At 45.4% G+C, this 27,314-nt stretch overlaps 2 protein-coding genes across 8 annotated transcripts in view; one reads left to right on the top strand and one right to left on the bottom strand.

The window, feature by feature from the left end:
• Positions 1–1,295: 1,295 nt before the first annotated feature.
• Positions 1,296–11,460, top strand: GTPBP2 (GTP binding protein 2). Of its 3 annotated transcripts, none has more exons than XM_036316565.1 (12): positions 1,296–1,562; positions 5,247–5,273; positions 5,545–5,729; positions 6,126–6,234; positions 6,426–6,623; positions 6,919–7,093; positions 7,259–7,478; positions 7,888–8,023; positions 8,159–8,217; positions 8,846–9,017; positions 9,616–9,780; positions 10,006–11,460. In XM_036316565.1, exons 1-12 carry the CDS (start codon positions 1,521–1,523, stop codon positions 10,180–10,182), a joined length of 1,665 nt encoding a protein of 554 aa, XP_036172458.1. In that variant the 5' UTR covers positions 1,296–1,520; the 3' UTR covers positions 10,183–11,460. The 3 variants fall into 3 exon arrangements, with proteins under 3 accessions (XP_036172458.1, XP_036172457.1, XP_036172459.1); XM_036316564.1 differs by lacking the exon at positions 1,296–1,562 and adding an exon at positions 2,836–3,048; XM_036316566.1 differs by lacking the exons at positions 1,296–1,562; positions 9,616–9,780; positions 10,006–11,460 and adding exons at positions 2,836–3,048; positions 9,471–9,601.
• Positions 11,461–14,347: 2,887 nt separating this feature from the next.
• The window catches only part of POLH (DNA polymerase eta), a 29,729-nt gene continuing 16,762 nt past the window's right edge, over positions 14,348–27,314 (bottom strand). For 3 of the 5 annotated variants that reach the window (XM_036316561.1, XM_036316558.1, XM_036316563.1), the window contains 6 exons: positions 26,665–26,768; positions 25,004–25,123; positions 24,257–24,380; positions 23,536–23,601; positions 18,932–19,101; positions 14,348–17,513 (listed from right to left, as the gene is read on the bottom strand). In XM_036316561.1, the coding sequence (XP_036172454.1) occupies positions 16,619–17,513; positions 18,932–19,101; positions 23,536–23,601; positions 24,257–24,380; positions 25,004–25,123; positions 26,665–26,768 (1,479 nt within the window). In that variant the 3' untranslated portion in view covers positions 14,348–16,618. Of the gene's footprint in view, positions 17,514–18,160; positions 18,835–18,931; positions 19,102–23,535; positions 23,602–24,256; positions 24,381–25,003; positions 25,124–26,664; positions 26,769–27,314 lie in introns of those variants that run through there. The other 2 variants (XM_036316562.1, XM_036316560.1) reach the window with 2 other exon arrangements.

Here is a 27,314-nt window from a genome sequence, read left to right on the forward strand (position 1 = left end):
TAAACAAACAAATCATAAAACAGAAGAGAGTCCATAAACAGATCCATGTATATATAAATCTTAGTATATTATGAGGGTGACTTTTCAAAGCAAATAACTTGAGCCCTGGCCAGTTTGGCTCAGTGGATAGTGCAACAACCCATGGGTTGAAGGGCCCCAGGTTCAATTACAGTCAAGACCACAGACCTTGGTTACAGTCTCAATCCCTGGCCCTTGTCAGGGACCGTGTGGGAGGCAACCGATCAATGTGTCTCTCTCACATGGATGTTTCTTTCTCTCTGTCTCTCCCCCTCCCTTCCATTCTCTCTAAAAAATCAATGGAAAAATACCCTCGGGTAAGGATTAACAACAACAACAAAAAGCAAATAACTTGAGACAAATTCCTATCCAATTAGAGGGGGGAATATCAAATTAGTTCCTACCACACATCCTACATAAAGATAAATTCCAAAAAATTAAAATCTTATGTAAAAGCACTATACACAGAATAAATGACTAATTACATCCCAGGAAAAAAAGGTGTATGTGTGTGTGTGTGTATACATATATATCCCAGTCAACCACAGCATAAGCATCTCACAAGTAATTCCTCCAGGAAACTAAACACATAGCACCTTCCTTCTCCCAGGACCCTGATCCCCTCCTGGACAGACATCTGTATTCAGCCTACTTCTCTGCCAGCCTTCACTCCTATCTGTGGTAAGCCAGGTTGTTCAAGAATGGGATATTGCCCTAGCCAGTTTGGCTCAGTGGATAGAGCGTCAGCCTGGGGACTGAAGGGTCCTGGGTTCGATTCCAGTCAAGGGCACAGACCTCAGTTACAGGCTCCAGGACGAGTGCAGGAGGCAACCAATCCATGTTTCTCTCACATCCATATTTCTCTCTTTCTCTCTCTTTTCCACTCTCTCTAAAAATCAATGGGAAATACCCTCAGGTGAGGATAAAAAAATGATATTGAAAAAAGTGTATGAATGATATTGAAAAACAAACAGATCAATAATAAATTTTTTAAAAGAATGGGATATCAAAATTAGTTATCCTCTCCCAACTCTCAAAAGTCCTCCACTTAGGAGACAAGGGTATTGGGATGGGTAAAGTGAAACTGTGTGTTGGAGGAGTTGAAAGATCCACGAAGATGAGAAGACAAGTGTTATCAGGCAAGCGCAGCAGGCCCTGGCTATCAGGAGAGCCCAGAGCTGCTGGTGGTGAGAAAATGGGAATGGCCTTAGCTCTCCCTTCCAATCCCCATCCTTCTTGAGATCTGTCACTGAGTTTTTGGGTCTCAGCCTCTACGTTGCAGAGGCTAAGGTTGACTTCTGCAGTATAAATTTCCTTTAGCTGAACAGGGTTGAGAAGTCAAATGTGCTTTCAACCACTGAAGACCACATAATTGGCTGGGTCAGCTAAGGTCTTTTGCAGCTTTTGGCCCGTCAGCTCCCACTGTTTGGGGGAGTTATGCCAGGTGGGCAGCAACTCTAATTAGTAATCTGCCACCCTCCTTGTCGTCTTGGGGGAAAGCCATGGATTCTACCACGTCTGAACTCCTGAAAGGATCACCAGAGGTAAGCCACTGTTGCTGCTTCTAATTTTCCAAGTTAAACTGAGGTCTGGAGGGGTGGGCTGTTTTATTTCTTGGCTGCCTGTGAGCATCTCGCTGTTTGTTAAGAGAGGGGAAGTGGACATACAATGAATGGTGAGTCATGAGAGAGCCAGGGGCTCGGAATTGAACCCTGGCGTCCTGACTCCCAACCCAGCAACACTAATTGCTTCTCCACTCTGCTTTTCCAGTGTCTTGCACACTGGCTTATGTCGCTAAATGTTTACTCTTCGCTGGCTGCCAGAGCTCTAAAGAGCAAGAGGGATGACTTGGCAAGGAAGTCAAAAGTCAGCAGCAATCCTCTGGGGCCCTCGGCCAAGTTTCTATTCTCGGCCACGTCCCCGCCCTCGATGTGGTTGAGGTAACCCGAGCCCGCCCCTCCTATAGCCCTGAATGTTTTAAAACTAAACTCGGTTCTCCCCGATTGGTTCTGCTTCAAAACAAGGAGGAGGAGCAATACTCGCGGCGGGCATCCTTGTAACCCTCGGGCAGCAAGGCTGGTTTATGGGTTCGGGCCTCCTGTTGGCGCTACCGCGGTGTCTTGGGCTGCTAAAACCAGCCCCCGGAGGGTGCCAGCCGGTAATAAAGCAGTGACTGCTGTGTAAAGGCGGCATAATCATCGTAACAATAACAGCCATAATTAGGCTAACCATCACCCGCCTCCGCCCTGGCATTCGCCCTGACTCACCCCGACGGCACGCCGACCATCGGGGAAGAAACAGAGGTGGGGCGGAGCCAGCAGGCTGGAGGGACCGGTCGCCGTGCATTTGCAACTCTCCAGGTCTAAAACCTGTTGCCTGGGACCGCGCTAAGGGGCCACACCCAGGAGTGTCCTCCAAGCTGGATTCCGAAGTAAGCCCTCCGGTGACCCCCCAGCCCAAGGCCTTCTTAGATAAAGACCCGTTCAGAGCGCGGAGACTGGGAACCGACTACAGCTCCCTTAGACCTTTGCGAGCAAAGGCGCGCTCCTGGTCTACGCCCCGAAGCCACCTGCGGCCCCTGCGCCGCGATGCTTCCTGGGAGTTGTAGGACGGCGGCGACCTCTTTGGAGGAAGCTCTCGGGCTTGAGGACTCGATATCCCGTGGTGCACCGCGGCTGTTTCTGACGCGCCTAGAGCCGGAGACGGGTGGGGGCGTGGCCTGGGCAGGGCCCCACCCCGCTCTCCTCTGGCTGGCCCGACGCGGCGGTGGCAGTAGGGGCGGCGGCGGCGGTAGTGGCGGGGGGGAGGGGCCGGGCGGGGGGCTGGCGGCGGCGGCGGCGGCGAATGGACTCGCGGGTATCGGAGCTGTTCGGCGGCTGCTGCCGGCCCGGAGGGGGCCCGGCCATGGGCGGAACCCTCAAGGCTAGGGGCGCCGGGGGCAGCAGCGGCTGCGGGGGCCCGAAGGGGAAGAAGAAGAACGGAAAGAACAGAGGGAGCAAAGCCAACAACCCCCCGTATCTGCCCCCCGAGGTGAGCACCTGAGAAGTGGCGGGTTGAGAAGAAACCACTTCTTCCGGTCCCGGGACTCCGGGAAGGCGGGACGGAGAGACTTGACACCCCCTTCCGGTGTCAGGACCCCTGGGGAGAGTAGAACCCCTCCTTCCGGTCCCAGGACCCCTGGAGGAGGGCTAGAGAGACTGGCCCTCTCCTCCGGGATCAGGACCCCGGAGAGGAAGAGTGGGGAGGTGGATCCCCCTATTCTGCTCTAGGTAATGCCAGGAGGAGAAGTGGGGGAGGGAGATCCCACTCCCATCCCCTGGGGTGATCAGAATGGATGCCCAGGTTCATGCCTGTGCTGCACTACGAGCAGGGAGACTAGTCCTGGGATGGAGAGGCAGAGTTTTCTACACTTGTTCCGTGGGGAGGAGGCGAGTACCGGGGAAAAGAGCAGTATGTTCTGTCCTTATCCCTGAGTACACACACATACACACACATACACACACACACACCCCAGAACAGTCAGTCAGGTAATCCTGCCCTTTGCCTGTCCTAGGAGGATGTGAGGGCAGCCTCCACATACCTGCTTCATCTACACCTTAAGGCAGAGAATAATGCTACTTTGTCCATCTTAGCAAAGAAGGACCCAGAAGAAGAGCCTAAAGCAGTGGTTATCAAACTTTAGCACAGTATCAGAATCATCTGATTGCTGCCCCGCCCCTAGAGTTCCTGACTCAGTAGGTCAGGTGGGCCTGATAATCTGCATTTACAAGTTCCTGGGTGGTTCTACTGCAGCTGGTCCTGGGGCCACACTTTGGATCATCCTTGGACCACTTTTCTGAAGCCATTCATTCTAACTTTTCATCTCCGTCAAAATGGTAAAAAGGAAGGTCTTTGTTGATGAGTAAAGATCTCCCTTATACTCCATAAAATAGAGATGATAGGTGAAGGCCTATTAGAGCCTGGAGTCAGAGGGCCTTGAGGAGATGGAATGATGACAGAAAGGGAGAAAGAGAAATCGCCAATGAGGAGGAGTACAGAAATGCAAGACAGGCAGAACCAGCAAATCTCATATCCTTTTGCACCTGAGAGGGGAAGGCTCAGGCAATAGGATACTTCTGTTGGGTCACTTAATATAGGGAAGAGGTAGAGGAGACGAGTGGACTCAGGATTCCACCTCAGCTTAGACATAAGAGTTAGGGCAGGTGTGGGGAGCGTCCAGCTCACGGGCCGTATGAGGCCAGACAAATCATTTGGTCTGGTCCTGCCAAGGCATTAGGGGTGAGTTAATTGTTTGACCAAATACAGCAGGCTAATTTTTAAGTTGATAATTTTGTATGGCCCTCGAATGATGCTATAAATATCCAAATGGCCCTTGGCAGAAAAAAGGTTCCCCACCCCTGGGTTAGGGGGTAGGAGATAAAAGCCACGGTGAGTCTGTCCCCTTAATTATATTTTCTGAGTTTCTTCTCTTCAGCCCCAACTTTGGAGCCCTCTCGCTCTCTTGTTTCAGCTCCTCTCTCATTGAGCTTGTAATGACCAGGCTGAGTTCAGCCATTGGCCCTGGTCCAGAACCTCTTGCATTCTCTTACTCTTGGTGACATCAGCTGAGGAGGGTGGGGAGGAAGGAAATGGTGTCTCCCAGACCAGTGGCAGAGAATGGCCTCAACAGCCCAGACACAGCGGAGACATAGATTTCTGGGGACGGCAGTCTGAGGGCCTGAAGAGAAAAGGAAGGAGTGATCTTGCCTCTAGGACAGTGGTTCTCAAGCTTCTGGCCCTTTAAACACAGTTCCTCATGTTGTGACCCAACCATAAAATTATTTTCGTTGCTACTTCATCACTGTCATGTTGCTACTGTTATGAATCGTCATGTAAATATCTGATATGCAGTATGGTCTTAGGCGACCCCTGTGAAAGGGTCGTTTGACCGCCAAAGGGGCCGCGACCCACAGGTTGAGAACCGCTGCTCTAGGAAGAACATGCTGCCAGTGACCAAAGCAAGGAGGGACTCAGGGTTCTGTTCCTGGCTTAGACGGGTGATTGTTCTTAGAGGCCTTTCCTTGGGAGAAGTCACATTGGGGCTGGGTAGAGGGCTTGTCTGCCAATGACCTTTGCCACTGGGGCTTCCTGCTCTCTCAAGTTAGCTGTTGCCTGGGCGCCATCAGGAATCGGGGAAGTAGCGGTTGGGTCTGGACCGTATTTGGTAACCACTTTCTGTTTCTTTTCAGGCTGAAGATGGAAACATCGAATATAAAGTGAGTCTTAGGCTGGGGAGGTGCAGGTTGTCCTTGCTGGCATGGGATGGCGATTTCTCTGAGATCCTTCCAACTTCATGATCTGTAGTAATTTAGGGATGTGGTTCAGGGTAAGGGCTCTGTACCTCATTTTATTGGGGGGGACTCACTGTTAGAGGGGGGAAGTGGGAAGGGAAGGTCCTGGTCCTTACAGCAGGACAGGTGGTGAGCATGTGGGTTTAGGAGGAGCATCTCTGATTTCTCCTTCTCCTGATCCCTCACCTGCCCTAAGCTGAAGCTGGTGAATCCATCCCAGTACCGCTTTGAGCACCTGGTGACACAGATGAAGTGGCGGCTCCAGGAGGGCCGTGGTGAGGCAGTCTACCAGATTGGGGTGGAGGACAATGGGCTGCTGGTGGGGCTGGCTGAGGAGGAGATGCGGGCCTCCCTCAAGACCCTGCACCGGATGGCAGAGAAGTATGCTTCCCCTCCCCCCTCAGCTCTCGCTTCCCTAACTCTGGGGAGAACCCAAGTGCATCCAGTCACCTAGGGCCTTAGGGCCAAGAAGATACTTTCCTTTTGCTGCCTTCTCTTGACAAAGGGCTGAAGTGGGGAGGGCTAGTTCTGAGCTCCTCCACATTTGAACCTAGGCTTTTTTGCTTTTTGACTTAAGACTTGTTTACTTGTTTGTTTAAAGGGATCTTTAACACGTGGATATGGGATATGGGATAGATTGGAGGGTGGTAGGAGAGAAAGTAACGCGTTGGGAGCTCTCTGGGACGTGTGGGAAGGCCATTGGTCCAGAGCCAGGATGGAAGGCTGGGGATGGGGGAGTACAAGCGAGATGTGGCAGCTTCGGCCTTGCTGTGATAGGGTCGGGGCAGACATCACTGTTCTCCGGGAGCGCGAAGTGGATTATGATAGCGACATGCCCCGAAAGATCACTGAGGTGCTGGTACGAAAGGTCCCTGACAACCAGCAGGTGAGCACACTTTTCCCTGCCTTTCACACCCATGCTCCCTGAGGACCCTGTGGTGGCAGGCTGTCTCCTGGCCTGTGACCCTAGGGGTATCCAGTTCATTTGGTTCGCAGGGAGCAGCACTGCCCTTGACCCAACCTTCAGTAGAGAGAGAGAAGGGATTGGAGCCCTTACCTCTGACAATTCATCCACAGTTTCTGGACCTTCGTGTGGCTGTCCTGGGGAATGTGGACTCGGGGAAGTCAACTCTGCTTGGAGTCCTGACCCAAGGAGAGCTGGACAATGGCCGGGGCCGGGCTCGGCTCAACCTGTTCCGCCACCTGCATGAGATTCAGTCTGGCCGGACCTCCAGCATCAGCTTCGAGATCCTGGGCTTTAACAGCAAGGGAGAGGTGCATGCAGTCAACGGGACCCAGTGGGGCCAGACTGTGAGGATGGGCAGGTAGTGGTGAGGGACAGAGTCTGAGGGAGTGTGTGGAGACTTTTTGGAGTAGAGTAGATAAAGCCCTGAGGGCAGTGCACAAGCTCTGTCCTCCTTAGAAAACCCATGGGGAATCAACTGAATTAAATCAGAAATGGGCTCAGGGTTAAGAGGCAGGGTGACCCAGGGACTGGTTTAGGTCCTGGCAACTCTGAAAGGGTTGGGGAGGCTGGCAGGGGCACTGAGAGCCCTGGGCTCTGGGCCAGGTGGTGAATTACAGTGACTCACGGACGGCAGAAGAGATCTGTGAGAGCAGCTCCAAGATGATCACCTTCATCGACCTGGCCGGCCACCACAAGTACCTACACACCACCATCTTTGGCCTCACCTCTTACTGCCCTGACTGTGCCCTGCTCCTCGTTAGTGCTAACACTGGGATTGGTACGAGGCATTGGGGCAGGGATGTGGCTGGAAGGGGGTGCTGACTTTCTCCTACCCTGGGTCTCCTCCAACCTGGGAGCCAGATGAACTTTTCTCTTGTTCCCTCTCCTCCCTCCCATATCCGCACTCTTCCCTCCTGACTCCTGCCTTCCTTCTCTGAGGCAGCCGGCACAACAAGGGAACATCTGGGACTGGCCCTGGCCCTGAAAGTGCCCTTCTTCATCGTGGTCAGCAAGGTGGACCTGTGCGCCAAGACCACAGTGGAGAGGACAGTACGCCAGCTAGAGCGGGTCCTGAAGCAGCCCGGCTGCCACAAAGTCCCCATGCTGGTCATCTCTGAGGATGATGCCGTCACCGCTGCCCAGCAGTTTGCCCAGTCGCCCAAGTAAGCCTTCTTCACTCCAGAGCCCCGATCCACGGGAAGGCTGCCACCGGCCTGGGAACAGCGTGTCCCACCTCGGGACCAAACCAGTCTGGCTCAGTTCTGTGGTTTGCAGGTTGGGATTGTGGGAGGGTGTCTTTGCTAAAGGGCCGACCCTTTCCCCAAGCCAGCCTGGAGCTTTGCTGATGCCTGGGACCCTGGAGACAAAGTGCTGTGACAGGCATTCACCAACCCCCCTGGGCTCTGGATAGGTCCTTGGCTGGTTCACAGAGAGAGGGCCTGAAGCTCCTGGGAAGGTTATCAGGAGGGGCCTAGCCACCCTGATAAAAGCTCACCTTTCCATGAATGGGCTCTAGCCTCTGCCTCCTGTTAGAACTTTCCTCATCTGTCTATCTCATGCCTCCCTCTACAGCGTCACCCCTATCTTCACCCTGTCCAGTGTGTCTGGAGAGAGTTTGGACCTGCTCAAAGTCTTTCTGAACATCCTGCCACCGCTCACCAACAGCAAAGAGCAGGAGGAACTCATGCAGCAGCTGACAGAGTTTCAGGTAAATTGTCCACCCAAACAGGCAGTGAGCCGGGGAACTAGGAAGGACTAATTCTGGCGAAGCCCCGAGTCTGCTTAAGAGACTTAGAGATTTTGCACCTGCACAGGCCATTGATAGAATTTTCTTTGGCTTCAGGTGGATGAAATCTACACAGTACCAGAGGTGGGGACAGTTGTTGGAGGGACACTTTCCAGGTGAATTTCCTTGCTTGCTGCCCACCCCACTCAGCCCTCACATACCCAGACACTAGAAGACATCATGGTCCAAAGGAGACCCTGGACTTGAACAGAGCTTAGCTAAAAGTTGTGCTTATCTTCAGATTAGGCTTTCACCATCAGAAGAGCTGGAGAAAGCTAGTCCAGTGGCTTGTGAGGGAAGAAACAGTATTGCTGCTTTACAGGGCATCTCCAGGCCCCTGAGGGAGAAGTGTGGGTCTTGGGCCCCAGGAAGAAAACTAGAGTGTATTCAGCTGACCTCATTTTCAAGTAGGGAAATGAGAGGGCCCTTAAGACTTTCCAAAGCAGAGGATGAAACCCAAGGGGCTGCCTTGCTCTTTCAGGATCAGATGTTCAGTGTCACACCTCTGCCAGTCGTCACTGCCTTTCCTGGTACTACCCTGCAGAATCTGAACTCTGAACTGGGGCAAGCGGCCATCTCCTCTATCTCCAAGTTAGGATGTTTTCCCTAAGTCAGAATTTAGGGTCTCTTTTCCCCTCCTGAGGGACCCCCCATAGAGGGGAAAGAATGCTCTGGGTGACCCTGGCAGCGAAGTAAGTAAGGGAGCCTGGGCTGACGCTGTGCCATCCGCCCTCTGGGCTGCAGTGGGATTTGCCGTGAGGGCGACCAGCTGGTGGTGGGCCCCACGGACGATGGCTGCTTCCTGGAGCTGAGAGTATGCAGCATCCAGCGCAACCGTTCTGCCTGTCGTGTACTGCGAGCTGGTCAGGCTGCCACACTGGCCCTCGGGGACTTTGACCGTGCGCTCCTTCGAAAGGTGAGGTGGGAGGGTGGGTCGGAGAGGGGACACAAGGGAAGCACCTGTGTAAGGGGACCTCAAAGAGAACATGGTCTCTCCCCCAGGAAGCTGGTTACACAGGCGGTCTGTGTTTGAAAAGGGTTAGAGTATCATAAAGCACAGATCACTAATTGTGAATCACTGCGGTCCAACCCAAGTGTCCAGGACCCTAGAAATACAAATCATTAGAAGGGTTAGAGGACCTGGGAGGTAGGTAAGGAGGGTTCCTCCTAAGAGGAGAGCTTTGGATATTGCCTTCTGAGGTCTTGTGTTTGAAGTCCTAGAGCAGCGGTTCTCAACCTGTGGGTTGCGACCCCTTTGGGGGTCGAACAACCCTTTCACAGGGGTTGCCTAAGACCATTGGAAAACACATATATAATTACTGTTTTTGTGATTAATCACTATGTTTTAATTATGTTCAATTTGTAACAGTGCAATTGGGGGTCACCACAACATGAGGAACTGTTAAAGGGTCGCGGCAGGAGGAAGGTTGAGAACCACTGTCCTAGAGGAAGAGGAAACTGAGGGAGCTGTAAGGGTGAGAGACTAACATGAGGTCTGGGGCTGTCCTCCCCAGGGCATGGTGATGGTGAGCCCCGAGATGAACCCCACCATCTGCTCAGTGTTCGAGGCAGAAATAGTCCTACTGTTCCATGCCACCACCTTCCGGCGAGGCTTCCAAGTGACAGTACACGTGGGCAATGTCCGCCAGACGGCAGTGGTGGAAAAGATCCATGCCAAGGTGAGAGGGACCCAGCTGTGCACATTTTTCCAGGGAAAAGTCAGAATTCTCCTTCCAGAAAGGCCTGGCCCCAGACTCAGAGAGAACTCCCTGGTCCCACAAAAGGGGCAAAGACCCATTCAGAGTGGGTAGAAGCCTGATAGGCCCCAGAGGGTGGAGAACCCAGGCTGGTAGAGAATGGGACCCGAGGCATTAGCAGGGCCAGTGACCGCATATCTGCTGCAGGACAAGCTGCGGACGGGGGAGAAGGCAGTGGTACGTTTCCGCTTCCTGAAACACCCAGAGTACCTGAAGGTGGGCGCCAAGCTGCTGTTCCGGGAGGGTGTCACCAAGGGCATCGGCCATGTCACAGATGTGCAAGCCATTGCAGCGGGAGAAGCCCAGGCCAACGTGGGCTTCTGAACTCCAAGCAGGCGCAGCTCTATTGCTGTCCCTACAATATAAGATGCCTCTGGCCATGCTGCCCCCTGTTGGCGGCTCTGTGTGTTAATAGGCTAGGGAGAGGGGTGCTCCCTGCCACCATGCTGGAAAGGTGCCAAGCTTGGTGTGGCCAGGGAGGGAAAGCCCTGAGGGAGAAGACAGGAGAATTCAGGGCAGTGCTCAGCAGCTGTGTGTCCATCTCGTTGGCTCATCCACCCTGGAAACCCCATGACCTGTCTCCGGAGGGAGCTGACCGCTGCCACCTTGGCCCCACTGTCAGGACTGGGCATGATTCACCGGTGTGGTCCCTGCACTTCAGGAATTGTCACAACTGGGAGTGGTCCTCGAAAACACTCCTTTTTCTATACCTCTTCTGAAGACCATGTAAGTTGCCCATCTCTACCTGACTGTGGACAGAAGACATCTACTCAGGCTCCTGGCCATCTGGTGGCCTAGGGTCTGAAGAAATGGCACAGGGACAGTGAATGGCAATGTTCCATCCTGTGCTGAGACATGCAGCCTATTCCTCAGCTTTATGGCCCTTCCCTTCTTCACTGAAGGGCCATTTCCCCCGTTTCTCGTCTCATAGGCCCCACAGGTGCTATTTGTTGAGCTGGCCCAGGTGTGGGGCTGCCAAGCTAAGGCTTGGTATACCAAAGGTCAGCTGCATGTCAATCAGTTTTGTCCCCTCTTCTGCAGTGATCTGTTGGTTTTTTGTGTGTTTTTTTTCAATTGGTTTTAGAAAGAGGAAGGGAAGAGAGAAACATTGATTTGTTGTTTCACTCATATATGCATTTATTGTATATGCCCTGACTGGGCATCAAACCAGAAACCTTGGCATATCAGGACAGTGCTCTAACCAACTGAGCTATCCGGCCAGGAGTGACCTGTTGGTTTTAATGCTGGAGCAAGCCGTATGTTTTACTTTCCCACACTGACCCACAGCTCCCGTTCCACCACCCCCACCCTGCTTCCAGCTCCTACATAAGTCCTCTTGTTTTAGTAATTTGCAGTGACTATCCCTTTCCCTCTGTTGCTGGGAACCTGGAGAGAAGGGAAAGTTGTTGCCATATTTCCTACTCTTTAGGACATGGACTCCCTCCTTTCCCTTTGTTAGTGTCCTGGGTTCCCATGGACTCAGGGATTTGTTGGTTGAAGTTTCTTTGCGTATATATATATGTACATACATATATATATTTAAATACACACACACACATATATATATATATATATTGTACAGAATAAAAATGTTTTATTGAACACACTGTGCTTATTAAACACAGGTTCAACTTCCAGAACTAGATTCCTCTCTGGGATTAGAGACAAGTGAAACCCCAACACTGCTGAACCCTGAACGGGGAAAGAGCTCATCGAATACCTCATTCACCATTCTTCCTTTCCTCTCTCCCACCTGCGATCAGTGTTCCAGTATTGTGATCAAGTATTCTGAGCTGTTTTGCATAGTTCTTTGAGTGAGCAGAATAGAAAGCGAAACTGCTGTCTTTTGAGCTGAGATAGGTAACCACCTCCTACTTAAACCCTTTGAGTGCCAACCAATATCCTAGGAAGTGTGCTAAAATTGCCCAGGCATTTCTGCTGATTTTACAGCAGTTTAGGAAAAAAATTATGATCGCAAGTAAATGAAGTTACATATTCAAAAACTTAAGGAAACCTTTACTACATTTGTTTTCATCTTTGACATATATTGTTTGCTGATGCTATTATAAAATACTAGTAGAAAAAAAATTTGAACAAAACATGTAATGTTAAAATAGAGGGACACCCTTCTCCAATATCGTCCACAAAATCCTCATCTTCACCGCAAGAATTGACATATTTAGTAATATCATCATCACTAATAAAAGCAGACTTAGAATTGGACGCCATTTCAAAGCTTCAGGGCTACAAAATCTGAGTAACCTTCATAAAATCGTAGTACCTGTAAAAAATTAGGCAGATAAATGCCAGTGGTCAATTTTAGAACTACAAACATTCGGCATCATAAGTAATCTGCACTTAGGTGCCATCTGTCAATAAAGAGTGAACTACTAGCATGTAATAGTGACACTGCAGGAGGAGCGCGATTGCGCTTCCAGCACTTTTGACGAAAGACGGGAGGAGTGTGATTGCGCTCCCCGGCACTAGGGTTTAAAGAATTGGCCACTTGCTAATGGTAAGGAACTCACTACTGTGTCAGAGATTAGTATGCCAGCTACTTAATGAAGAGTAGAATTTAGAGACATGGTAATCTGGTCCTCATGCTTTACCTAGCAATGCAAAATAGCCTGAAGTGAGGTTTATGGACCCTAAACTGGCTCCTTGAAGCTATGAGGGCCACCTTCCCAAACTTTAGTACCTTCCTGTTCTGTGTTCAGAGTACCTGATTATCACAGTCTATGGGTAGAGAAATAGGGCTCAACGTTAAAATCAACTACAAAAAGCAGGGACTGCATTTTGAGCACTGAACTTGGAAAATGAAATTTAATGATAAACGTGGCCTGATAAATTTAGTGATAAATGATACCCAGGGGCATTCTGTCTCCAGGGTATTAAAGTGATAGCTTCCCTACCTCTCAAGCTCAGCTGCTTTTTTTGCTCACTGGTTTCACTTGTCACGAAGAAGCCTTACCGTTGAAGACCTTCCCGTGTTGGGAACCAAGAGAAGGTTTGCTTCCATCTGTACAATTGCTGAGCTATACGGAAAGGTTATATTTGACACACAAAAAAATGTTTTTGTTTTTGGGAGACAACAAAGTTATGCTCAGAAATTGACTTTTGTTTTTGCCAGCTACTTATTTAGCACAGGTTCGCTGTGGGTGTTATGATTTCAAAAGCCAGTAGCATACAATATCTCTTAATAAGCAAAGTAAAGAAATAACGTACATCAAACAAATGACAGGTTAATCACACTACCAGGAGGCACTTGGGAGGGTATCGACCTACCAAAGAGCTGATTTCCAGCTGCCAGCATAAAAGTCAGAGTCCGCTGTTGCTGGAGCATGTTGCTAGGGCACAAGGACATTAGGTAGTAGGAGGGCTAAGCTGCTATGAGGATTATCACTTCTGAGATCCCTGCATGGGTTGATTTTTTTTCATTTTACTGATTTTTAGAGAGAGGAAAAAAACATCTTTTTGTTGTTCCACTTAAGATACATTCATTGAATGTGCCCTGACGGGATCAAACCACAACCTTGGTGTATTGGGACAACGCTCTAACCCAGTGGTCACCAACCTTTGGGACCTCACAGACCACCAGTGGTCCATGGACCACCGGTTAGCGACCACTACTAACCGAGCTACCCAGCCAGGGCAAAACCCTGCATGGGCTTAACACAGGGGTGGGCAAACTTTTTGACTCGAGGGCCACAATGGGTTCTTAAACTGGACCGGAGGGCCGGAACAAAAGCATGGATGGAGTGTTTGTGTGAACTAATATAAATTCAAAGTAAACATTACGTAAAAGGGTACGGTCTTTTTTTTTTTTTTTAGTTTTATTCATTTCAAACAGGCCGCGCGGCCCGCGGGCCGTAGTTTGCCCACGGCTGGCTTAACACCACTGTGGACAAGTAGGAGCACATGTCTCAAGTGTCTTCAGAGAGTTCTTAGGTTAGCACAGTGGTCGGCAAACTCATTAGTCAACAGAGCCAAATATCAACAGTACGACGATTGAAATTTCTTTTGAGAGCCAAATTTTTTAAACTTAAACTACATAAGTAGGTACATTGTTATTAACTTAATTAGGGTACTCCTAAGGCTTAGGAAGAGCCACACTCAAGGGGCCAAAGAGCCGCATGTGGCTTGCAAGCCGCAGTTTGCCGACCACGGGGTTAGCTAATAGTTGTCTCACCCAAACCAAAACTCTCATAGTCCTCACAAACTCTCAGTATTTATAGTCTAAACTTGAGGCCCAGTGCATGAAATTTGTGCACAGGTAGGATCTCTAGGCCTGGCCAGCGATCAGGGCTGATCTGTGGGGTGATGGGGGTGGGGGAGGGGCCTCCCACTGGCACCCGCCTTGGCTGGCCTGGGGGCAGCTCCTGCATTGAGCGTCTGCCCCCTGGTGGTCAGTGTGCACCATAGTGACCAGTCGTTCCGCTGTTTGGTCGATTTGCATATTAGGCTTTTATTATATAGGATATCCCCTTACCATTGTTGCTTCTCCACATGTTCCTATTGGTAAGCCCCCAGCAGGACCCTCCAGTTGGGCTTCTGACTGCTTATCAACAACAGATGCAGAATGATCACATGCTGGCATAATTCATCCTTATATCAAAGCAACTTTTCAAAACCTGTCATAAACAACTGAATTAAAACAATTTCACTTAGGTCATAAATGGATTTGAAATATTAAACCTATACGCAAATCACCTGTTAAAGAACAAAAATGCTTTTTTTTAAATTAAAATTATTTTTTATTAAAAAATTTTTTTAACTTTTCCTGGATTGAGAAAGGAAATTTTGGAAAATCATCTCAGTACTTAATGAGACATATTCAGGAACTAGTGAGCCACTCTGCTATGTCAATGGGACATGCAGGATAAAAAGGTACATAAAGCAGCTCTCTGCCCCCCTCCCCCAAGTAGTATGTATATTTTGATTGCTCCAGTTCTAGTAACTATCTAAAATTTTTTACTATGCTTCATTTAGTGAATATCAAGCATCTATTATGTGCAAGACACTGAAGAATTCTTACCTCCAAGAAACTGCAGATCTAGTAGGGAAAGGACCATGTATACAGTGAATACTGTCTTTTATTAGATATTTAACTGCAATAAAAAAAGGAAACTATTTTTGGAGGAATAAATTTTCTGTTAGACCCAGTGGTTTTCAAATGTTTTCCCCCATCTTCAAAGTAAATACAGATCCCCAGTTTATAAGATTAAAAAGCAGTTGGTTTGAGTGTATGTGTAGGAGGGGGGATATGTACACCATTCTCCCTACTTCTCCACTACCCCCACCACAAAACGCAATTCTTCAGTTTTTTATATATTTTTTATTGTTGATAGTATTACAGATATCTCCCATTCCCCCACCCTTTTCCGTCTTCTCTCCCATCCCCCCCCCCCCCCAATGTCTTCACTATCCTTCATCTTCAGTTTTATTCAAGGTTCCCCCATATCAGAAAAGCTGACTTTCCACATATAAGAACAGAGCTAAGAATACAGTACTATAAACATGGACAAGTGCAAAAAAGCTACAATAATTGAAAACCCTTAAGCTAAATAGTCACTTTAGTAGGAAAGAGATGAACACCCAGTGACCCTGAAGGCCCAAGTACTACCCCTTAAATCTGTACTTTAGAATTTAAGTAAATGCTCTCTACAAACCTGGCTGGTTGTTGGTATCTTCTAGATCAGTACTTCTCAAACTTTAAGGTACAGCCTGAGGAATCTTGTTAATATACAGATTCTGATTCAGTTGCGGTGGGTGAGGCTGAGATGATTTTAACAAGTCCCCTGCCCTAGCTGACTTGGCTCGGTGGATAGAGCGTCAGCCTTCGGACTGAAGGGTCCCAGGTTCGATTCCGGCCAAGAGCACATGCCTGGGTTGCAGGCTCGATCCCCAGTAGGGGGTGTGCAGGAGGCAGCTGATCAAGGATTCTCTCTCATCATTGATGTTTCTATCTCTCCCTCTCCCTTCCTCTCTGAAATCAATAAATATATTTTTAAAAAGTCCCCTGATGAAGCTGCTGCTGCTGCTGCTCCTGAAAAGCACATTCAGAGTAGCAAAGGTCTAGAGCTGATCTAGTTCTGATCATGACTTATCCAAGTCATGATTAAACAGAGTTCCTGAAGTGGTGCAGTAACAGTCTCGTACATTAGGACATGATGCAAGAGGTAGAAGGGCCAATGGCTAAAACTGGTTATCATACAGTTTGCTTGTATGAAATTCAGTATTTACTGAGTGACCCCTGTCACAGAGATAAGGGGAAATTTTCTAAAAAACTTTTTTTTTACTCAGTTCCTTTTCTGTGCTACAGTACTTTAATAAATTGTTCCTAATCTACAGTAACCTGTAAGGCATTATTTTTATTTTGCTCATTATCTCAGGGATGAGGAAAAGTGAGGAAAGTGACTTGCTCAGCGCCATATACTTTAGGAGGCAGAACCAGGTTTGGAACCAGATCTCTGAGGCTCCAAGGTCCACACATTTTTAACTATATGCCTCCCTAAACACTTAACAATTAAAAACTGAAAGCAGTTGTATCTCTGGAAGATGAATTTTTACATCTCTGTCAGCAATGAAATCAGGATCCATGCCGGCGAAGAGATGGGAGCCTTAACTCAGCATTTAAGTGCATTATTTTTCTTAGAAAATTTTTTATCAAGTTATGAATTTCCTTGAAAAGTGAACATATTTCCATTTCCCAGGTTATAAATAAAATATTAAAAACCTTGTAGCAAGCCTGAGGGCAGCACTAGTGTGGTAATGGCTTAAAAAATGATTCCAATGTCTGCATGCCCTCAGGCCTAGGGCGTTTGTTACTGGAGGCCAAAGGGCTCTTGGGATTTCTTTTGCCTTGAGGAGAACTGGCAGGAACAACTTGGGGGTTTGAGGAGTGGGGCTGCAAAAAGGATTTCTGCAACTCCAGTGCAAAATGATAGTCCATATGTTCCGGCATCTCCCACACAGGTACCAGACCACCACACTTCTCACAGGACACTTGATCCTCAGTAGCCAGAAGACTCGGGATAGTGGTTGTCTTCTGAGCCCCCTCCGGAACAGACTGGGGAGTTAGAGAAGCAAGCCCACTGGGGCTGTTCTGGGCCAAATCCATCTCTGCAGGAGTTGCTTTACAGGATTCTAGCTTCAAAACCTCCTCACAGACTGGGGCAGAATCTGGACATTCTGCTGGAACATTGTTTGTTAACTTTTTAGGACTAGGCTGTGGATTTTGTGGAGGGAAGGAGATGGAAGGATTATTAAGCTGTTTCTGCTTCAGAAGCAGACTTTTCTGCTTAAAGAATGGCTCGATTCCTGTAGTACCGCTGGTCTGGAAAGGTAATGAGAGCTTGCGTGGTGAATTGTTTTTGGGGGCCTGGGTAGTGGCAGTGAGAGACGAAAGTGAAGCTTCTTTGACTTTCTGCTTTTCTGCAGCTTTTTGGAAAAAGGATTCCAAAGGATTGGTTGCTTTCTTAGTGGCTGTCACCGTAGGGCCACTTCCCTGGGTCTTACTTTCTGGGCTGGTAATTGGTACCTTTGGCAGAGGACTTGAATCGTTACTCAAGAAGACGGTGATGTCTGTGCAAGATGAAGGGGCAGAGGTAGAGAATTTGGTAGCACAAAGGAAAAGCATTGTGAGGGGAGGGGACCTGTATGGAAAGAAAAAAAACAACAACAAAAAACAAGATTAGCACCAGGTCACAGATTGGAATTATAAGTGACTGGGATTCTGATTCTGCCACAAGAGGTAATTATTACTGCATTGATTCTCAAACTTTAGGGTGTATCAGATTAATGTAGATTTAATAGACCTGGGATAGACAGAGAATTTGCCTTTCTAACAAGTTCCTAGATGATGCTGATGTTGCTGATCTAGGACCACATCTTGAGAATTGCTGACTTGGTGAACTAGTCACACATGTGTAAGTTGGATCCCCTGACAGCTACATATTACTGTTTTCATACGACACTGCTGCAGAGCTGCTGTAATTCAGGGTGAGGGCAAGAAACTTTACTCGGGGTAACAAAGAGCTTCAGAAAATTTAGACAAGAAAAATTTTTTTTAAAAACCTCTCACCCATTTTGTTTTTAAAAGGGCACCACCTGATACTAACACTGACAGGCTTCCTTTCTTTATATTTCTTTTATATTTTTATTGATTTCAGAGAGGAATGGAGAGGGAGAGAAAGATGGAAACATCAATGATGAGAGAGAATCATTGATCAGCTGCCTCCTGCACGCCCCCTACTGAGGACTGAGCCCACAACCCTGGCATGTGCCCCTGACCGGGACCGGGAATCAAACAGTGACCTCCTGGTTCATAAGTTGACTCTCAACCACAGAGCCACACCAGCCAGACTGGAATACTTTTTAAAAAATGTAACGGGCTGTTAAATAGTTAAAGGATTCCAACATTGAAAATAGTATCTGGATAGTAAATGAACACCATCCAATCATGTATTTGGTTATTTTTCATGACTGACTAAAGTTTATTTAACATGACATTTGGTATTGTACCATGGAGCTTGTAACTGAGTTTGGATGCTAGATAGAGGTTATCAATGAGTGTGGGTTTCATTATCAAGGAAGATGCTTTTAAGATAGAAAAATCAAGTAGTTGAGAAAGAAGTTCCCAAATGTGCTGTGTTCTTGAAACTTTAATTCTGTACCCCCAAGTGCAATTGGTCATTCCCCTGACTATTGCAAATGATACAGGTAAGGATAGTATTGACTCACTCTCTCTCTCAAACCTACCCCTGGGAATTGGATTGCACCAAGTGTAGGCAAAAAAGTTGCAGCTGAGCTGTCTTTTTGCAGGTGTTTCTACTGTGTTTCTCTCCTTTGTACATGACTATTGCTCTCGGTATTAGGTCCTGCTAGCCAGAGTCACAACTACTCCGGCTGGAAAGTTTATATTACCCACTAATTTTAGAGCAAGACAGGGTATAAAGCATTGTGAGGGGAGGGGACCTGTATGGAAAGAAAAAAAACAACAACAAAAAACAAGATTAGCAAACAAGATTAGCATTTTTTCTCTTCTGAAAAAATGAGCTAGAAAGAAACTCACCATTCGGTTTGGATTCCTGAAGTATTACAGTTCCTGATGACAGCAAATGCATCATGGCTCATCTTGTGAGCATCGTAGCGGGTAAGGGCACAGCAGCGGCGCAGACTGCTGAGACGTTTGTCTCCTTGTACACGAATGCTCACAACCAACTGGGTGGCTACCCGGTCATTCTGTGGGTATAAAAGGATTGAGACCAGAACTAAAGTTACCGTGAGCATCTGGATTCTGTATACTGAACTGTGTGAGAGAACATTAAAAGAACCAGGGTGACAGAATGGTTTGGAAATAGTCAAGTTTAATTTGAAATTAAAAAAAGAATTGTGCTATTTTGGTGGATAAGAAGAAATTAAAGAAGATACAATTTGGATGATTATTAGGATATCTAGGAAATTTTGACAGGTGATGCAAAGAGGAGAGAATAAATAAAATGGACTCTCCTGACTGTTCTTTTTATGGTATCTATGCAGGAAGATGATAACAAATACCTGTAGTACTATATTCTATTTTGTGGCTGAAGGAAGAACTCTTATAAGTAACTGTCTGATGGAAGATCCAAGCTAGGATGTCAAGATGGAGTAGTGGATTTGTTCTTTAATCTGCTCTGATGCTTAATAAGAGAGAAGTTTTCACTAGCACCCCCTTCTTACAGCCCATCACTAGAAGATAGTGTAGTGAGCCTGCCTCCAGACAGCAAGATCATTGGTTCACTTTTCTAGTGAAGTCTAAGCATCTGAATGCTCCTGCTGCAAAGCAAACTAAGAAACAAAGGTCAAGCCAAAACCGGTTTGGCTCAGTGGATAGAGCGTCGGCCTGCGGACTGAAGGGTCCCGGGTTCGATTCCGGTCAAGGGCATGTACCTGGGTTGTGGGCACTTCCCCAGTGGGGGATGTGCAGGAGGCAGCTGATCAATGTTTCTCTCTCATCGATGTTTCTAGCTCTCTATCTCTCTCCCTTCCTCTCTGTAAAAAATCAATAAAATATATTAAAAAAAAAAAAAGAAACAAAGGTCAAGAGGCAGAAATATAAGAAGGTAAAAAGTCTATTACTGGGACCCCCTCAAAATCAAAAGATGTTACTGAGAAGGAATACCCTTAAGGCAAACAAGCCAAGAGTAGCAACTATTTTGGGAGTAAAAATAGAATTTTGTATTTTTGTATACTTTGAAATATAATTCCTACAGATTTGTATATCTTGAAAGAATACACATTGGCAATTATAAAAGGAGTCTGTTGACTAAACCATTCAAGTATAACTGAATGCCTACTTCATATAGGCAGAGATACAGGGTAGAACAAAAGTCCAGGCCCTCATGGATTTTTTTCTTTCTTTTTTTTTTTTTTTTTTTTTTGTAGAGAAAGAGAGGAGAAGAGAGAGAAACATTGATGATGATGAGAGAGAAACATCAACATCGATCAGCTGCCTCCTGCACGTCCCCCACTGGGAGCTGAGCCTGCAACCCGAGCTTGTGCCCTGACTAGGAATTAAACTGGTGACCTTCTGGTGCATAGGTTGACACTCAAGCACTGAGCGACACCAGCTGGGCAGCCCTCATGGATCTTATGTTGTAGTAGGAGCTACAAATACTAAACAAGTAGACCTGTAATAAAAGTGACTACAAAGGGCTATCAAAAAAAGCATAATAAGGCAGAGAGTGCTGGAGGCTGCTGATGTAAGAGGGTAGCTGAGAAGGCCTCTTCGAGAAGGTGAGATTTAAGCAGAGACCTAAATAAACTGTGGAAGCAAATTTTAAGAATATAAGCAAAGCTTCTCCAGGCTGAAGAAACAGCAAGTACTAAAGGGCTAAGGTGAGAATTTGCTTGTTGTGTTAAATAAAAGGGAAGGAAGCCAGTGGAGCGGAAACTAGAGCGGAGTAAGGGGGAAAGGATAGGAGATGAGGTTAGAGACATAACCAGAGACCAAATCATATTGGTCATTACAAAATGAAATAAATCCACACGAGACTTAAGTGTGAAGGGAAACCACTAGAATATTTTATTTTATTTTTAGAATATATTTTTATTGATTTCATAGAGGGAGAGAGAGATAGAAACATCAGTGATGAGAGAGAATAATTGATCAGCTGCCTCCTGCACACCCCCCACTGGGGATCGAGCCCGAAACTCAGGCATGTGCCCTTGACCAGAATCGAACCCGGGACCCTTCACTCTGCAGGCCGACCTTCTATCCACTGACCTAGGGCTAGAATATTTTAAAGTAAAGAGATATGATCTTCTATGTCCAGAATTCTTTGGGGATAAAGTCCTTTTAAGCTTAAAGACAGATTAATTTACCGGCATCCCTACCTATTGAGTTGCGCTGCAAAGTGGGAAGAAAGTCCCAGAGGCTTATACTAGTAGAGATGAGAACGGGCGACACCTAGTGGGCAACGTCAAATAGGTTCACAACAATAAACTGGGATCATACCTCTCTTTATTAACTGCAAAGAACAAACATTCCCCACCATTCAGCTAAAAGGGGGCACACAGGTAGTTTTGGGTAGTTCCTGACTGTATACAGTTGACTTGTAGGGCTCCCAGATGTTTCAAAAGGGAAAGGCCTATCAAACAATACCATCAGGAAAATGAAAAGAATACCGAGAGAATGGGAGAGAAAAATTTGTAAGTTATATATCTGATGAGATTTATACTCAGAATATAAAAATAACTCCTAAAATGCAATAGATAACCCATTTAAAAAATGGGTAAAGGATCTCACCAGACATTTCTCCCCAAAGGATAAGAAAATGGACAATAAGGTTTTCGAGTGAAAACCACAAACTTTATACCCACTAGTAGGGCTAAAAAAATAAATAAAAATAAATAAAAAGACAATAACAAGAGAAATTAGGACTCTCTTACATTGCTGGGGATATAAAAGAGTGCAGCAACAGCTTCAAAATGCTAAACAGAGTTACCATGTGACCCAGGAATTCTCGGTATTAATTATATAGGAGCAAGAGAAATGAAAACCAGATGTCTATATAAAAATCTGTAAATAAATGCCCATAGCAACACCATTATTCATAATAGCCAAAAAGTAGAAACAACTCAAATATCCACTCACTGATGAATGGGTAAACAAATGTAATATCTATACAATAGAATATTCAGTTATAAAAAGGAATAAAATAATGATACATGCTACAATGTGGGTGAACCTTAAAAATATTATTTTAACTTAAAGATTTCAAACCACTCACAAAAGGTCACATACTATATTATTTCATTTATATGAAATGACCAGAATAGTAAGTCTATAGAGACAGAAACTTAGTGATTGCCTAGGACGGGGGGAGTAACTGCTAATAGGTATAGGATTTCTTTTTTGGGTGATGAAAATGTTCTTGAACTGATTGTGGAATAGTTGAACAACTGGAAAATACTAAAACCACTCAACTGTATACTGTAAATGGGTGAATTTTTTAAAACAAGTGAATCTTATGGTATGTAAAATATACATCAATAAAGCTGGGTTTGGTTTTTTTAGGAGAGTAGATAGAGAAACAAATCATCAGATGTCAGGTCTTTGACTTAACACTGTCTCTAAAACGGTTTTCTTAAAATCCTCACCCAAGGAATGAGTATATTATTTCCACTGATTTTTAGAGAGAGTGGAAGGGAGGGGGTGGGAAAAGAGAGAGATGAGAGAAACATCAACATGAGAGACACACATTGATTGGTTGGTTGCCTCCTGCTTGAGCCCCAACCAGGTGGCCAGGGATTGAACCTGCAACTAAGGTATATGCCTTCGACTGAGAATTGAATTCAAGACCCTTAAGTCTGTGGGCTGATGCACTAACCACTGACCCAAACCGGCCAGAGCTAAAACTGTTTTTGTTGATTTTAAAGAGGAAGGGAGAGAGAGAAACATTGATCTGCTGCCTCCCATAAACACTCTGGCCAGAGACTGAACCTGAAACCTAGGTATGTGCCCTGAACAGGAACTGAACCCACAACCTTTTGGTGTTCATGACGACACTCCAAACAACCGAATCACCTAGCCAGGGCAATTGTCAGTACTTCTTTGTCAGTGCTTCTTTGTAAATTATTGGACTATGTTTAAGTCCAATAATTTATAGTCCAATCTCTAAATGTCCTGCTTAATGGCTCTGTACTCTGATAAAGATCCACTGTATATTCAGGTCTGCAGAAGTAGTTAGATAAAGAAATACCAAAGCCCTGGTTGGGTAGCTCGGTTAGTTAGAGCATCATCCCGATATACAGCAAGGTTATGGGTTCGATCCCGTCAGGGCACATACATGAAACAACCGATGAATGCATAAATAAGAGGAACAATAAATCAACGTTTCTCTCTCCCCCCTCCTCTCTAAAAATCAATACATTTTTTGAAAGTTAACAAAAAAAGGACATACACAAAAAAGTAGAGGCAAATGGTAATGAGGAAGACAGGAATATCAGGTCTTATGTTTACAGATCCAGGCTTTCGAAGATCATGTTAACTTTTATGGAAGCAGGTAAAAGATTCCTTAAAAGTTCTTAGCTGGTATATTTTTGTATCTTTGTTTCTACTCCATAAGGTAAGATATTTAAACTGGTATGTTAAATCCCAAAGCTCACCCCAGGAATAAAGAAAGAAAATCTTACATCATTTCGGTCCTTTGTTAGTCTCTCTTCTAGTTCCTGGGCTAACTGCAAAAGCCACCATTGTACCTAAAAAAAGTATTGATATTTTAATCTTTCATTTTAAAATTGTAGTTTATTATAGAACTAGAAGGTAGATTTGTTAAGCTCTCCCCCAAACAGAAGTGTACAAGAAAGTTTTCCCTATAACCAAGGGACCAACATCATAGAAATGTTCAGTACTCTGACCTGCCCTAGTTATAATTTTTCATTTTCTTTTCCTGCTGGCATGCCATCAGGTGAATTTCAGGCATGTTCCAGCTCTGAGAAGAAAGAGAGAAAAAAAAAAGACACAAACTTAAGACACAATAGCCTAGGCCTCCCAAGTTTTCACCTACTATTTTATTTCTTTTCAGGAGGAAAACAAAAAATAATAAATCACATTAAAACTAGTCAATTTTCAATACACACAAAAGAACTCTATTTACTTCATACTTTACAGCATAAAGTTTCCATCTAACTTGTTAAACTTCTGCAGTACCCAAACCTAACCCCCGTGAGAGAGGCAATGTTCTGCCAAGAAGACCAGCCTAAAAGGGGGTGCTGTCATGAGCACGTTGGGCAGCTTGATTGCTCTACATGTGGAACTGACATCAAGATTTTGGAAGCATAATGTGCTGGTATATGGGCAGCTGGTGACCGTTGGTTCTGGCACGCACAAAGGAAAAAAAAAAAGCCTGCTGACCTGTTCTCGAGTAGCCAGAGCCGTCTTTCCTGGGAAGTTCTTGCTGCAGCCAATGGTTTTGGGTAGTTGCCTGGGTTTAACCGGATCATGTTCGATCCCACGGCACATGGCATATAGCCAAGATCTAATAAAACCAGCCAAAAAGTTTAAGGTGAAAACAAATGATTATTCTTATTAAAACAAAACAAAATACCTATATTATACTATCCTTTTATCACCTTCATGAAAAAGGAAACGTTTGTCCAAAATTAAGTATACCTTACCTCTAACAGAATCCCTGACCTTCCCAATGAACTCCAGTGCAATATATTGCCAAGGAGTGGAATGCTGGTTATGCTTTTCAAAACCAAGTCATTATTTGTATTTTTGGAAAAGTGCCAAGCAAGCCACTGATTTATATCCCCAAGTTTTTTGGTACTTACTAAGCCTAAATACAAGGATTTTAAGTGAATATCAGCATCTTAGCATACATAGATGATATACTTGTATATACTTGTATACTTCAAAGTAACAGTTCCTATCAACCTATTTAGGTACATGAAAAAACTACTCTAGACTGACAGGCCATAGTTCTCTAATTTTTTTCATAGTTATCTAATATTTTGAAGCAAAATGACCAATAAAATTACCTCAAGGAGCAAATGCTAACCTAAAGGTAGGTCTAGACTACTAAATTCTTTGGTCTATATTTGAACTTAGTATTCTCATAATAAGAGTTATGATTGAAAAGTATTAGGAATCACTTACCCATTCTTCTCTCCAAAATGACTCTGGAGCTGGGATTCAGTGAACTGGGTCAGTTCACCCATGTATTCTATCCCCAGGATTTCAATGACAGAGGCCCCGAGTTTCCCTCCAAGACTACGACTAACAAAAAAGACAAAGATTTACAGGTCACATCCTAAATATCTATTTAGCAGCAAAGACATTTTGCTTGTGTAAGTAGCTCTCCAGAAGATTCAGGGGAAATAAGAGCACATACAGGTCCTGGAGAATATTGATATCTAGTATAAGACTAGATGATTCTGGGAATTCAGATATTCTGGGATTTCGGACCTGGGAAGATTAACAATAGCAAAAATAGTCTACGGCCACACCACCCTGAACGCGCCCGATCTCGTCTGATCTCGGAAGCTAAGCAGGGTCGGGCCTGGTTAGTACTTGGATGGGAGAACAATAGCAAAAATAAAAGGTTAAAGTCATTAATTCGTCATTAAGCCAATCATATAGCAAACTTTCAATTGTATAGAATCTACTGTCCCATTTTGGGATTAAAATTAACCTAAAGATAGGCCTAGACCTTACTAAATGCAGCCCCCAAACAAATCCATAAGCTAAAAGCTTTTATACTTAAGAATAAAGTAAAAAGTCATCAGCCTGGCCTTAGAGGCTTCCTATAATCTGTTCTCAACTGACCTTTTCAGTCCTGCTTCCATCACTTCTCCTCCTTAATATGATCCAGCTAAACTAGTTTATGTCCCAGTTCACTAAAAATACCTCATACTTTTTCCCTCTTTGTGTTCAAATGTTGTCCAAATCGCTATTGCTCTTCTAGTCTCATCTGACTCTCCAAATTATGCCAAATCCCATGCCTCTTTCATAAATCCTTTTGAAACTACTCTTCTATGAACTTCGATAACTCCCTGTACAATTCATTTAGCAATCACATACACTCTCATGATAACACTCTCACAGTTGCTTTGACCTGCCCTATCTTGTCCTTTCAACAATATTATAAGCCCTTGTAAAGGACACAATTGGTAGGCACAACCTAGATCAGTGAAGGCAAACCTTTTGAGCTCGGCGTGTCAGCATTTTGAAAAACCCTAACTTAACTCTGGGGCCGTGTCACATTTAGAAATTTTTTGATATTTGCAACCATAGTAAAAGATTTATATTTTTGATATTTATTTTATATATTTAAATGCCATTTCACAAAGAAAAATCAACCAAAAAAATGAGTTCGCGTGTCACCTCTGACACGCGTGTCATAGGTTCGCCACCACTGACCTAGATATTCACTTTGTTTGGATTCTTTCATGCCTCAGTTTGGGAGCAATTCAGTAGCCCTGAATACCTTGAAATGATATTAGAAGAAGTAGAACTCCTATTTATTTTGTTATTTAGTAACAGATTTGAATAAAAAGTCTAGAGGGAAGTTAAACATACATCTAAAAATCAGTTCATTTTTGAAAATTCAGTATTTAGTATCTTCCACAGATAATCCAGAATTGATTTCGTTAAGAAAAAAAGTCTGTGTGTTTCTCAAAATTTTCTGTTATCTCCCTCCCACCTCCTTAATACCTATTTTCCATGGCTCCAATCCTTAAGGAACAGAAGAAACTACAACCAGAGGAATGCCTTCAGATGTCTCTGAGTGAAAGTTAAGGCGCTCCCCAAATACTTACATTTTGTTAATAGGCATGTGGCTGAAGAGTTGTGGGACTGACCCATGTGAGACCAGGGTCTGGCGGTTGGGCTTGTGTAGTCCACAGGCCAGTTTTGCCAGGACCTGGAGGATGGAAAGTGTAAAAACCTCATTGCTGTCAACACCCTCACAGAAAACTGGTGAATATTAACATACACATACACATGCAGGCACAGCTAAGGGCTGTAACTAATGGTGTCCACATTAAAAACAAAACCAGAAACTCAACCTCTCTAAACATTGGTTGGGCACAACACCCTTAGTGGAAAACATGACCCACCATCATTATCCACATAGTTCTTTCCAGATCTTCCATTATCGGTTTTCCTTTAGTAATTTTCTACCCCCGTCTCCCACTTCAAGAGGATAAAAAGCAGAGAAACTGCAGAAGAAACTTATGATGCATTTCTTAACGTGTTCATATGAAAACGCTGAAACAAATTTGTTTTACCCATTTATTTACATTTCTTTTATAAAAAATATGTTTTAGAGAGAGAGGAAGGGGGAGGGATAGAGAGATAGAAACATCAATGAGAGAGAAGCATCACCAATCAGCTGCCTCCTGCAAGCCCCCCACAGGGGATTGAACCAGCAGCCTCTTGCGTGGTTCCTGGGTTAATGCTCAACCGC

This window comes from Myotis myotis, unplaced genomic scaffold, assembly GCF_014108235.1.
Source record: "Myotis myotis isolate mMyoMyo1 unplaced genomic scaffold, mMyoMyo1.p scaffold_m19_p_7, whole genome shotgun sequence".
Lineage (NCBI taxonomy): Eukaryota > Metazoa > Chordata > Mammalia > Chiroptera > Vespertilionidae > Myotis > Myotis myotis.